General features: G+C 38.6%; 1 protein-coding gene across 2 annotated transcripts in view; it reads right to left on the bottom strand.

Annotated features, from left to right (window-relative positions):
- Positions 1-298: 298 nt before the first annotated feature.
- Positions 299-14,634, bottom strand: part of LOC128018355 (PDZ and LIM domain protein 2-like) — a 53,424-nt gene continuing 39,088 nt past the window's right edge. For both annotated transcript variants that reach the window (XM_052603829.1, XM_052603828.1), the window contains exons 7-10: positions 6,353-6,471; positions 3,331-3,470; positions 2,958-3,069; positions 299-1,506 (exon numbers count right to left, since the gene is read on the bottom strand). In XM_052603829.1, the coding sequence (XP_052459789.1) occupies positions 1,314-1,506; positions 2,958-3,069; positions 3,331-3,470; positions 6,353-6,471 (564 nt within the window). In that variant the 3' untranslated portion in view covers positions 299-1,313. The remainder of the gene's footprint in view (positions 1,507-2,957; positions 3,070-3,330; positions 3,471-6,352; positions 6,472-14,634) is intronic.

Genomic DNA, 14,634 nt, shown 5'->3' with positions numbered 1-14,634 from the left:
TTTTTTATTGACATTTTAAAGCATATAAGATAATTAGATAATTAAATAGCGGAGCATCCTATAATTGCTGCACTTCTGTGCTCAACAGAAGAGCGAGCTTCATGGGGAGCAAATGAATGATAGAAAGCACCTCAAAAAACTCTTGAGGTGTCACTCTTTTTAATGAGAAAAATATCAGAGTTAACTTAAACTATAAGTTCCTTTGGTAAGAATTGAAAAAAAAATTTTTTCGCTAATTAATGTGATGTGACCAAAATACCCTAATACAGCTAAACAGACAATTAATTCAAACATCCACTGATAATCAGAAAGTTTTTTATTTGAAATGGAAAAGTTAAAGAGAGGCAACCCTACAAACACAATGTGAGGCTTCATGATTCATCCGACATAGTTGATCCACAAATGTTTCAATTTTTTTCACTCTAATAAACCCTTTCTCTTGTAGTGTACCAGAGTGTGATTGATCATCTCGCACCCGAAAATACACAACACAGTCCAAATGAAACATGCAACCTTGAACACAAACAAGTGCGTGCAAAACCCTCCACTTAGTCCACATACAGTTTAAGGAGAAACATTAAATGTACACATTTCTTAGATATCCCTTATTTAATACAATGCAAATGGCATATAAACTATGCAGAGATCTAAATGCATGCTTCTGTGTGAATGGAGGACTTGTTGTAGATAATAGTTTATTTTTATGAAGGGAGAAATATATATCAAACTAAGAATCACTTCCAAGTAATCATTAAACCCTTCATTAACAAGTGCAAGCTGAAATAAATGAAGCTGTTTGCAACTATTCACACACAAGTACATTAAGGAAACCAGTCCTGTGTGCATTAGCGCTGCTGATGCCCACTTGATGCATCTCACCATTTGAGTCTCGCTATATGGAAAAGCTCTACAAATTAGAAAAAAAAAAAATTAAAGACTATTAAAGATAAACCCAAGATAAATGTCTATTGAAAACCAAGCTGTTTTCAAAGCATAATACAACACGTGGAACTGGCAGGCAAATGTAGAAATTCAACTGTAATATGTTGACTTAGAAATAGCAGGCACTAACACAGACGCCCCTTCCAAATCCAACAGATCAAAGCTTACAGTCTCTATTTGAGGGGTGTATAATAACTGGAGGAGAGGACACAACAGTGCTGGCTCCCAAAGCTTCAAGTGACATTACGCCAAACGCTCAATTTGGCTCCAATTGGACAACATAGCAATGACATCACCGTCTTCTCCTCTCAAGGCTCGCAGCCAACCAGAGGAGCTGGAGGTGGTGTCAGGAGGGCGGTGGACCGGGCGTCTCAGTGGTGTGGGGACACGACGGAGGGATAGTTACTGCCGGGACCCTGGTATCTTTCTCTGGCGTGTTTCTCGCAGTACATGTTGTCCTCTGCCCAGAAGTGGCCGCGCATCTTTAGGTTGAGCCCGCATTCTGTACAGGTGTAGCACTCTGGGTGACGGAAGCGGTCGTCTGTGATCCTCACGGCTTGAGTGCTGAAAGAGGAAGGAGAAACAGAACCGTTTAAGTCACTGAACACAAGAGCTCGGTTTCAAAACCTAATTAGCTTCTTTATCTTCTAAATGCTGGAATACAACAACTTTTGCAACTAAATCACGAGTTCTTCAGACTTTGATTCCATCCAGCTGGAGGACATCACACTCTTTTGATATAGTTTAATAATATTTGAGAACATATTGTTTTTAATTTGTCACGCATCTAGCAACAGTGCGCATGTTTCTGTTTAACTGTGTTGTTGTGTTCGGGGAAACCTTGAAAACCTAGTGTAAAGTTTATTCTAGTCTCGCGTAGCCAGAACTTCAGACTGACAGCAGAAGGTCTGGGAACCTGGGCACTTTGAAAGGCCAAGGACCACCCAAGAGAGCATAAGACTGACAGGTAACGCAACTAATTGTGCCGCATCATGTTTAGGGGCGTGGAAATGTGCCACAATAACAGACCAGTGTGTTAAACTCTCAGATGTATTTTAAAGAGTCTATGCCACAAACTTGACATTTCACACACTTTTGAAAATCCAGTTTAGTTGACCCTGATAAGTGCTAATCATCACAGTTGTAAGCACGACGGCTTTCTTCTTCCATGAGGCGGTTCGGCATCACGGCTTTTTTGTGTCTAGGCAGAATGTTAAAGATTAGACACACATCTCCCAGAAATCCTGTATAATTCAACCAATCTGAAGACTTTGAAACTCCAGAAGTGTTTCCGATATTGTGTGCTATACGCATCAAGACTTTCAGCCAATGGTTTAACTGATGGCTGTCTTTTAATCAGGTACAATTATGTTGGGTTTTTTTCCCCACTCAGCTCAATACATTCTGGGATTGTCTTCTCCACAAATGCATATGATGCTAAATGAATATCTAAAACTATGAAATAGCTCAGTGTAGTGCCTAAAACTAATCACAGTTCTCTTATACTTGAGCTTTTCTGTCTCCTCCTGTTAAATCTGTCATCCAACTTCATGAGGTGCATTGTGGGAGTACTTGTACAGTACTAAATTAGATTGTGGTCAAAAGTTGGTACCTTCTGGAACGGTCTTCCTGTTGGGAAGGTGTTTAAGGCACTTTAAAGGACTGTGTAGGTTTGCAGCTCATTCGGTTTGGAAACAGCTGGTTTGGTCAAGGGTCTGTCAAGACACGCCCACCTCCAGGTGTTTCTCTCACCTAATGAAGGTGTTGATGTGGAATTCTCACAGGGTAATATAATACGAATGAATAACCACCGAGATGATTTTGTCTCAATCGTACTCAATCATCGACTTAAATGCGAAGAGGTGATGAGAATGACAATTCCTTGAAGGCTAAACGTCACACAACACTTTCATTAAGTTACCGGCTCAACCTCTTATGCAATCCCAGCGTGCCTGTGCAGAGGACATTCAGTGGAGTGTGTGCAGAAACTGAGGGATTCCAGCGTTTTATCTTACACTATACTGGTGCCGCATTTTTCACAGGTGTGGTATTTCTGCACACCAGCAACAGAAGACGTGGTCTTGGAGGGGCTGGGCGACAGCTTGCTTGGAAACGGGATGGTGCCCTCTGTGAAAACAAAATAAATCATGCACCATAAAGACAAAACATTCAGCACCTGGAGCAACATCCGTTATCTTCCACCACCGCCCTCATCGTCTGTGCCTAAAGCCCACCTTTAATGGGCTTTAAGATGCTAGTGTGTGCTTAAAACCTGCTCATGGAATAGCTGAAGACAACAATTTCACAAAGTACTCTGTATTTGCTGTCTTACAAGCATTGTTGTTAGACAAACTGAATGGAGAAAGAAAAAAAGTGTGCACGTCTCACCTTTCTCGTCAGCCTCCAGCACCTCCTGAAGCATCTTGAAAGTGCTGGACTGGCGAGGAGTCGAGCGGGATTCTTTGTTCTCCTGAATCATCTTGAACACCTCCGAGTCTCTGTCAAACCTCTGCATGGCAAAGTCCGAACTGAAAGAGAAAAAGAGATTTCATTCAATTTGACACCACCTTAAAACACAACACTAGCTTTTGTAGTGTAATAAGAGATATGATAACAGAACACTTCATGAAGTCTGATGTTTGAATAGCCTTATGCTGACATGACAAATAAAGAAAGGAAAGGACCGGAGGCAGAATATGAGAGTGGGCCTTTGAGAAAGTGTGTGTGTAGCGTGTGTGTCTTATAATGACAAGTCCAGTAAACAAATTAGTTCAGTTACAGTAGTATCCATTGGGAGGTTAACAGCTGCACTTTTATGCACGGTCATAAACACAGCGCTTTCTCACACACTGGCATTCTACAGTATTACTGCTTTACATCTATTGGGCGACTGCCATACAGCCTAAAGGAAAAAATACAGACATATGAGGGTAATTCACATTTTAACCACACACATACACTACTGCTCTAAAGCTGGGGTCAGTAATGTTATTTTTTACACATTAATACATTAAATTGTTCAAAAGTGACTGTAAAGTCATTTGTTACAAAATGATGTCCTTTTAAACTTTCTATTAATCAAAGAACCCTGAAATAATTATTTCCACAAAAATATTAAGCAGCACATTTTTGATAATCTGTTGAAAATGTTTCTTCAGCTGCAAATCATAATATTACAATGATTTCTGAAGAATCACGCAGCACTGAAGAGCTTTGACACCACAGGAATACATTAGATTTTGAAATATATTCTAATATAAACAATTATTTTACATTCCACAATATTACTGTTTTATTGCATTTTTTTAATCGAAGAAATGCAGCCAAGATGTGCACAATTATTTTTTTTTATTAAAATTTTACTGGCCCCAAACTTCTGAACAGTAATGTACATAGGATTTGTTCATTAAGTGTTATGATTCTTAATACCCTCTTTTAACTTTTAATAAACAAAAAGACTCTTAATGCACATCAGTGGAGGTATAACAAATGGATCACGTTTGTTAGAAACTGCATGACATATTAAACTTAGAGCAGGGTGAGGTGAAGTGAGTGCATTTGTTCAGGACTGACAATTAAACTAACCAACAATAATTATTTTATTCTGAATTTAAGGTGTCAGGTATTGCTGCTCTGGACTGTTCTGACCCAGTTTAACTGCTGGTTATGAGGAATGCAGATCCTTTTTTCCCCTACAGTGGACTGGTGATAGTTTGCTGGTGCAGCTTGTTGTCAATCCAGTGCTATCAGGATTTCTGCTGTGTACAAAGGCCATGACATGGGCTGAGAAATGATTAACCAACAGACGAAACTATCAGACAGAACTCTCAACCTGACAAGAAGTGATTGCACATTACTGCAATGTGAAACAAGGGTGGAAAATGACACAATCAGAGATTGATCAGATGATGTTTAACTGAGTTTCTGGGAGTGGTTGTCACCAGAAAGCCACATAACAGCAAACATGTCAAAGCTGACATGACTGTTTGAGTGTGTGCAGGACAAAAGTACATTTCTACGTGTACATCTAGGAACACCGATGCTGGCTGCTCAATGAGACATGCTTCAAATTGAAACCAGACCCCTGAAAACTCTCCCAGCACCCCTCAGTTCCCCCACAGGGTTGTCACCTCAATCCACAGGACCTAAAACAACATTTTTATAGGTGCACAGCTTCCACTGATACCAAAGAGTGGGTTATACCATAGAGGAACAAAGTACTGTACTGTAAATGTAAAGATTATTGTGGCAGTACAATATAAAGCTTCAAAACATGCTTTTAAAAAAAAAAAAAAAACCTTCCATCCATCTTTACCCCCCACAGCTGAGTTATTACAGTCTTGCTAAACAGGCTTCAGCTGGAGCAGTGAAACAGTCGACACAGCATCATTACATTACAGAGCGCCGCGCTAGACTCACATTACCATATTTCTTCTCCCCCTGCAAACTAGACTGTCATTGCTTTGTAAGTTCGAGGAAGATGCCTGAGTAGTTTGGACTTACCTCAAGAGCAAACAAAGATAAATTCCTATCCAACTAATTCAACTCTTGTTGGAACAAGAACAGAGCCTACGGTGACAACTGCTCACACACACACATCCAAATCTACAGCAAACACACACACACAGCTCTTTGTCGAGTATTGACGAGACATAAGAAAGTTGAGAGTTTCTGTCTGAAAGGTGTGAGTTCAGGCTGCCTCGTATTGGTTTAGAGTAGAAAAGGGGTGTGGCTACTCATTTTTGACATGTTCCTATTGGTTGAACAAAATGGAGGTGGGATCATGGGTGTGCAGAAGAGGGAGAAGGTTGCAGAAATGATATAATCCTTTTTGTAGAAAGCAAGACAAAGTGGAAAAGAAGAGAAAAAAGAAAAGGAAAAAGAAAATTTTTGGGACACCAGCCATGTTGTGACTCATTTAGACAGCAGACATAAAGAGCCAAAATAAATCTGTTCAAAAAACAGAATCAAAAAGACATCACACTGCAGAATCCCGCTGCTGTACAGAAATGTTCATGTAAAATCTATCAGCGGAAGATAAAAATAAACTGCAGGGCTGTTACTTTAAATGCACTAATTTAGTGCTTCTAATGGTTTTTAAAAACGCAACAAAAAATTTGAAATTAATCATGTTACCAGACTTAACTTTCTTATGTGTGTCTGTTCTCTAAAGACACTTTTTGTCATTTCTATTCAACCATTTACTCTGTTTACAAGGTTAAGTCAAATGTCGAAAAATATTTCCATTTTGGAGCCTTTCTTAAAATAATAAATGCTGTAAGTTGTTTGTTGGCATATGCAAATTATTTATAAGAAATATATTTAGATTGTCAATTGATTTAAAATATTGTGTGTGTGATCTGACAGGAGAAGCAGCATCTGCTCAAGGCAGATGTGTGTATATATGTACCTGCGTCGAGGGGACATGGGCACCTCTCGTTCGATGGGGCTGTGTGGGGAGTATCGTCCAGGAGGAGTTGGAGTCCGGCTGGACACCGAGTTACTGCGGAAATCCACAGAACAGATCTCCTGCAGAACACACAAAACACAGCACATCAGTTTCTGAGTGTCAGGATAATGCAGTCTGTCTGCTGTGTCTGCCGTATCAAACCTTAATGTGTGTGTGTGTGTGTGTGTTTAACAGATGTCTGAAAAATCCCAGGATCTTCCCTCTGTCTCATACCCCCTGCTGAGGCACCTGCAGCTGCTTACAGATGTCTGGGGTTGAGCAAACTTGTGTGTGTGTGTGTGTGTGTGTGTGTGTGTGTGTGTGTGTGTGAGCACAGTCCAGAGGCCAGAAAAGCTGCCATATATATCTGTGTGAGAACGGTGAAATTCACTCCAGAACAGAGTGAGAGTTTAAACATCAGGAATTGTCATTTAAAGTCATGATGAAAAAGCGCCTGATATTTTCTTCTGTTTTGTGACATACATCCAAGAGTAACAGATTACTGAAAGAAAAAATGTAGAGTGGGATCTTGGTTTTATCTGTTGGTTGTTGACTGGATTGAGGCAGATGCGTCCGTAAGGAATGGGGCGGGGTTTAAGTGGAATAAATGATTGGAGAAATCCAGCATAGTTTTTGTATATTAACAGAAGATTATGAATTGTTGATGGCCACATTTTCCAAGAATACAAGAAGCATTTTTATCATCTAAAATATGCTTGACTTAAATATTTGCAATTAATATCGAGCATGCAAGTCATGCGCGGAGTTCAAATATATGTATTTGTAATGAATGAAAGAGGTAAGTCAGTCCAGGTTTATTTGTAGAACACATTTCCCTCATGCTGGTAGTTTCAGCTTCACTTCAAATAAATATGTTAAGCCTTGGCATTTATAATTAATGTTTCTAATGTTTGGCATTTATAATTAATGTTACTTCTCATTCCTGTATATGATTTGTTGTGGAATGAGAACTAGAATACATGTTTATAGCGTTTGTAATGTTTTAAGTGCTTAATTTATCTGTATTTCACATAATTGATACACCGATGCAACTTAAATGTGTGACCGGATTTGAATTATATATAGTCATATAGACTTAAAAATACAGTAAATATTATAAGATTTAAAAAACACATGGATATATTCACAATAAAATCAATGACATTTAACAAAAACAGGTGAATTTTCAAGTCATGTTGACATGTGCTATTAACAAATTCATATATAATCATTTTATTTTAGTTCTATAATATTCTATATCATATATATATATATATATATTACTAATAACATTAACGTTTTTCCTTCAATACCAAATCCAACCCATAAAACTAAAAGTCCACACCATGAATCACACTTTACCAAAATCTACAATGTTTGATCATGATATTCCTATTCCAGGACAAAAGTGCTCCTGACTGGAAATTGAGCAGATCCCACACATATGACACACAACACTTAGTATAGAATACTCTGGAAATAGCTGCATTAGCTGATAAGAAAAAAATAATTAAATACAAGGATGTATGCATTCAGTTCTAGAGACAGACTTCGAACAGACAAATTCCTCTGGATAACATGGTTTGATAAACTCTGAGGAACTTCTAAATAACTTCCAAAAATAATAAATGTGGACACAGAACAAAGACAGGGAGACCAAGACAACTAAACAGACGAGGAGAAAGGGATTGTCAGATGCTTAGACACTGAGAGACACTCATAAACACTTTATGGCTTTTCCCATACATCAGTACGAATCGATGAAAAACCGAATTGTGACTAAAGCTGGAAGTATGCAGATCTGTCATCATCTCAGCTGTGATCTAAGCAGGAATCTTGGCCACAGAGACTCCGAATACAATCAATTTCACATTCATTCTACATTTACATGAGGAGCAGCTGTGCGGAGAGGGTTTCGTGCCAGTCTTGGGAGTTCCTGATGGCCGTGCATGTCTGCTGGAAACAGATGAGAGTGACAGATGTTTGGCCCTACTGCTGATGGATGTTGTCTTGGGCAGCTCTTCTGACACCAGCTCAACTAAACAGAGTCTGTCCTCCAGCTTCAAATGACAACTTCCACCTGGGGCTTTTTGGCTTCAATCAATCAAATTTCACAAAAGTACAGCCAAGAGCATTTCCGCCCGCTTAGAGCAAATATTCGCCTCTAGCTCTGATGTCTCTATGGCGGTTAAACATGAGATATAATTTAAACAAACTTTATTAAATATGACTACACAAAAGAAACAAGAATCATTTTTGATGATGTTGTTTGGGTGAATGTATACACACACACACACACACACACACACATGCATGCATTCATTCTGGTGTTTTTGTGTGTATGTAAAATTGACAGGCAACTGCATATGATAAACCCTTTCTAAATATGGATTAATAAATAATTCAAGTGACCTTTATTTATATAGTGCTTTTAACAATACAGATTTTGACAAAGCAACTGAACAGCAATAAATAGGAAAATAGTTTGTCGATAATGCAAAAAGGCATTTCATCATTGAATTCAGTGATGTCATCATCCAGCTCAGTGCTTCAGTGTTAAGGTTAATAAGGTTAGTATAGGGCAGTAGAGAGAGATGTTTATTGACCACTAGGAGGAGTCGTATAAAAGGAAAGCATCAGTCTGTGAAGGAGAACACAATCTGACATCCTGTAATATTTCCTGAAGTACTGTTACGGTTCACACACTCTTTGCTCTCAACTTTTCACAGAGACAAAATATGGATCCGTTTATTTGGATAAGCTGTGAGAAGGAAAGTGCCCATTATCCCTCGATCCAAACAAAAGCTTCCTGCAGTCTAAACTTCTGCTGGATGGCATCGAAGGCATCCAGGCTTTCAACAGAGCTTCATGGAACAGTTTACAAGTGCTTGCATTTGCATGTCCATAGTTGAGAAATGCTTTCATACTGTAAGGCTTTCTACTCAGGATTTTATCATTATCATTTATATAGGAACGAAAACCAGAAACAAACAAAATTTTGACAGCAACAGAACCAGAAACAAAATCAGATTGTATAGTTCTGAACAGAGTCGACTTGAACCACATCTAGTGCAACAACTGAGATCACAAAAAGATGATAAAAGAGTCTGAATCATCTAACATCATGGTGCAAACACCAGTCACATATTTTCCAAGTCTAGTTCTCAGTGTTAATGCTTATCGACCCTATCCGTTGAATTCTTCCTTGATGCATCATTCAACTGACCAAACCCTGAATTAAATGAGTCAGCTTAAATGAAATCAAGCTTTCCCCTCACACACATCCAGCCATGGGCAATGCCAAAGACTTCTCCATCACAAACCTATGCAGGCCAAGTGTGAACTGGTTTGAGTTTTGATGTAGCGTTGCCAAGAGGAAATGGAAAACAATTTAAGAGAAAAGAAAATGGAAGTGAGTGGGGTGCTCATTTTCCTGTGCAAAATACACCACTTTTAGTGTTGCTATGTAGTTGTCAAGCAGTTATGAAAGGGTTTGTAGCATGTTCCTAAGCATACAGTATGTAGAAGATCTTTAGACTGTTTCTAAGCTTTAGTGATGGCTATATGGCTGTTCTTCAATGTACAAAGTGTGTTTTTTTCTTTCAATTTTAGCATCAGCCAAGTGATCATTTTAAATTTAATAAATAAATAAAAGTACACTCCGAAACAACATGCATGAAAACTATAACTGTAAATATTTTAAAACAGCACAATTTAATTTTATACAAATGCTTAATCATAAATAAACCGACTCCTACGTTTCATGTCAAAAATAGTATATAAATAAATTAAGTCTAATCTGACAATGTTACTGACAAAAATCATACAGACAATAATGAACAATGATGACCAAGTATTTTGTTATTAAATAATCAATGCATTATTATTAGTAGTACTACTAATACTACTAGTAGTAACTAAAAACTAGTTTGAGTCAATGCAAAGACTTTTTATTCCATTCAATTTGATAACTGTAAATGGGTTGGAGCTCTTAACTTTGAATTCTCAAAGTGCACAAGACTGACCTTTTTAACTTTAAAATCTTCACACCCTAAAACCTTAAACATATTGCAAAATGGTTACAATAACAGTCTGTACTACGGAACGCTGTTAAGATCCAGTGATGGGGGACTTCACAAGAGCCCACCGTCACCGATTGACAGAGGAAAGCTGAACAAAACTTGGATCTGGTGAAAAAAGCAAGCATTTTCCAGGCCCCAGGTAGATGTAGATGACAAGATAACCCCCCAAACACAGCGTTAAGACTCAAATGAGGCGCTCAGTGCCTGCAGCTGTAACACACCGAGCTGGCACAACTCTCATCTGCTTCTAGATGCAGCACAACAGCACACAGTTAAGATCTAGACAAGCTCGCCAGGAATGCTATCGAACCCAAACAAGAGCAAAACGGGAGAAAATAACAGACTCAGACTTGGGGGTGGAGGGAAGAGACCGTAAACTGCTTTAGCCATTCCATTAATTGACTTAAAATCAATCTTGTCTGTCCAGTGAGCAATGAAATGCAGTTGAGATCCAAACAGGTCAATCGCTTTTGTGCTTGACCATTTATAGTGTTGGTGAAGTGTTGTTTTACTGGGAAGGGGTGCATTCCCTTCTTGCCCTGTGTGTGTGAGGATGTAAGCTGTGTTTGTGTTGGACTGAGGTTATGAGAAGAAAAGGAAAGGAAGTCCATGTGCAATCACAGGCTTTTCCTTACAGCCCAAACACACACATCCACACACGTCTTTCCTCTGGCTGGCACAGGTCACTGCGGCTGATTAGCTTTCATCTGTATACTGTAATCAAGACCTCGAAACATCCCAAGGACAGCACTGCTCATACACAAACATCCACGCGCACCAGACTCTCGACAAGACCATGGGCGGCACTTTGGTTTAAAATGTGGTGAGTGCACAGATGGTAAAGGAGCACAGAAGTGGTGCTGCTTGTGATGACCCTCAGCTCATGACTATTAGTTATGCACAAATACATTTTCGAAAACAGTGGTACTTCACAACCCCTATAGGCTGTGTCTGTCAAAATTTTTCTTCTGGGGGCAAAACAATTTTCAATGCTTTTCAATGGGAGCTCTATGTCTCTATGTTTTTTAAAACACCACTAGCACTTAACATCTACTTAGCATTTTTTCCTGTGCGCCGAGAGTTCAAAAAAAGCTTCTGGTAAAACACAGTGCTCATCTTCACTATTTATCTGTCCAATCACAGTGGAGGAGGGACGGGACAAATGCCACACCGACCAACCATCACATCCTACTTATACTACGACTAAACAACAAACGAAAAGATTGCTTTTCTCCAAACAGTCTGTACCAGATTAATTCCCCAACTACCACCAATATTGGCATCCTTTTGTCTGTCTATTTCAGTATATATTTAAGCATCTTATAGGACAATGCAGAGGGGTGCTTTTCAAAACATTTCAGACTGGTCTAGCTGTGCCGGTGTATTGTAATTGGAAAAAAGTACAGACCTCATCACCATAAAAAAGGTGTTTGGCCCTTTTTTTTTTTTTACACTGAAATGTGGTACTTCCTAACATACAGATGCTATTTTGAGCTTTACAAGTTCTCTTGTTCATTTTTCTGTGAGTGGTCCATCTCCCCCTTCTTCTTACACAGTCTCTGCTTTTTCCATACTAAAATTTGCACACAATTGCCTGTGACTAGATCTAGCCTGCTTTTTATAACGGTTTCTCTACCCAAAGCTACACACTGTGCACTGTTTTTTTTTTATATATAGTGACGTGCCACGGGTTTGTTTAGGATAATAATGTAAAAACCGCACTTATGCTGCCAGGATTTTGATTTAGCACCCTCGCGGCACACACATGTGCATGACAACTCCCTCCCACACGCAAGCCGTAACATTTCATTTTGGGGTTTCCCGCCGCATGATTCATTTTTGTATGGTGCATATGGCATGAATATGCATCAGAGGACGCAGTGCGGCACACGCAGGGGGAAAAATAAACACTGTGCACTTTGAATTTTGGCACCGGGGTCTAATACGCTCGCCGCAGCCAAGCCTTCAGCTGAGATTTGTGGAGATGTAAAGAGTTTGTTCTGAGAAGAGAAGATCTATTACTGCGATCAGGATTTATAGACGATGTAGTCAGCATTTTTTATTTTAAAAAACTGAATGGTTTGATTGGAGCAATGCATGGTGGGCGTTTCTCAAAAGCTCTTCAGAACCTCTGTGGGGTTTAAACCTACAGACTTGGCTTCACCCACCCAGATCTTTAACCACTAAGCTGCATCACAATGATATAAAAAACATGAAAAGGAGGAAAACAAGGCCTTTGAGAGCATGACATCATCACCGGCTGCAAGTAACGTTTGTTTAACTCAAGGGAGGATCATCGCAAGACGAATGGAGAAACTGATTCTGATGTAAAGACAATGTCAGCTTTTATTAATCAGTGCTCCCTGTGGGAACGGGAATATCCTCTACTGACAATGTTTAGCATTTTTAGTGGAGAAAAAAATATTCATTACTCACTGGTCAAAACAGATGGGAAAATGGGCGTTATGAGGATTTCCTTGTTACTTAATCGATCCACCTCTTCTGTAAATGTATTACTATATTTTCTTGTGTCCTCGGATCAACCTGATGTACCAGAGTTTCATTAAGCTTGTAAAATTTGTTTAGAAGATATACGTTTCTTAAAAAATAAAGTCCCTAGATCAATGGTTCTCAAATATTTATCGAAAGCCACACCTTTGTACCCAAAGACTCCATATTTTAGTACTTAAAAGGTACAAAAGTGTATCTTATGAAAATCGGCAGATACAAACCATGTGACCGATCTCATTCAGATGTGTGTGATGTGTGTGTGGTGTACGAACACACCAATTTACTAAAAGTACATCAGACGCAGATGTTCAGCATGTGTAGACAAATACTTAAGCAGAGACAACGAGAGAGAAATTCTTAGCAAAATGTTTGCGTGATGCTACTCCAGACACCGTGACACGGTCCTGACCCAAGTGTCACAGCATAATGCCAAGTTTGATCAGCTGAAACAAAAATATATATAATCAACTCAAAATAAACCAAAAGATATGCAGCGTCATACATCTGCAACAAACACATGCAGAAAAGTTTTTTTTTTATCTGTGATGATACAGAAATTGATGGCAGCTATACTGGGTTCTGTAGATCTCACACAGCTTTTTAGACTGTATCCATATCACCATAATAATCATCACACTATTCTAAATTAAAGCATCTACAGTTGGAGGTTATGCTATTTGAAATCTTATTAGGTTTTGTCTTAAAGATTGTCTTTAAGAGTTATTAAGTATTTCTTTTCAATACAAAATATTACATTTATGAATTTTATTCTTACATTTTTTTGTGAATCCAGCCTCTGGGTTATTACAGTCTTTAAAAATCTGGATGTGTAAGTGAATTTTAAAAGTGGGATTTTTAGACCTGGAAGAATTTTTTAATGAATACACATTTTACATGTAAAATACACATTTTTTTTTGTAAAAACATTTTAAAATCATGTGTTACTTCAAAATTCATGTAAATGTATTGGTAAAATGTAAAAAATCAGTAATTAAAATGTCTTTATGGAATTTTATTATCTGCAAAGAAGAAAAATAAATAAAAATTTGCAGCAGAATTACCAGAAATATCTTCGGGGGTCTTTGAATATTGTCTTGGACTATGAGGGAACTTGGAGTTAAAAAGGTTGAGGGGTCTTGGTTCAAGCAAAGTGGTCCTGTGCAGATCTGGGTAAGGAATAATTGTACCCAGAATAAAAAGTGGCAGAACTTCTCTGGTTGATACCATGTTTAACATAAAGTGATGAATTAAATGTAGGGTTCAAAACACTCCAAAAGTAGACCACACTTAAAGCTAAGTTTTTCCCTAATGTGAAGCCTGTTTTACGGTTTACACTTTCAGAAATAAATACTGCCAGCAGACTAAAGCATCATGCTGTAAACGAGGTGAACCGAGATGTTTGAGTTTGTGTGGCCAGAAAATGTTACATGGAAAATTGACAGGAGAACAATTTCAACTCCTCTGAGAACGCCACAAGGAATTCAGGCTGTTCTTGTACATACGGTGCAGTGCTCCCTAATAAAGTAGCCTCAGAGTGCATAGCATGCTGGACAATACTAGCACACACTTCTAATGAAGAGTGTTAAAGTGGTCCAACTGTAGCCGGGAATCAAACTCATTAGGCATCTGGCATTCATTAGAACCTTGTTA

This window comes from Carassius gibelio, chromosome A8 (genome assembly GCF_023724105.1).
Source record: "Carassius gibelio isolate Cgi1373 ecotype wild population from Czech Republic chromosome A8, carGib1.2-hapl.c, whole genome shotgun sequence".
NCBI classification, from domain to species: domain Eukaryota; kingdom Metazoa; phylum Chordata; class Actinopteri; order Cypriniformes; family Cyprinidae; genus Carassius; species Carassius gibelio.
The sequence above is the reverse complement of the archived record's forward strand: the minus strand, read 5'-3'. Positions and strand labels throughout refer to the sequence as shown.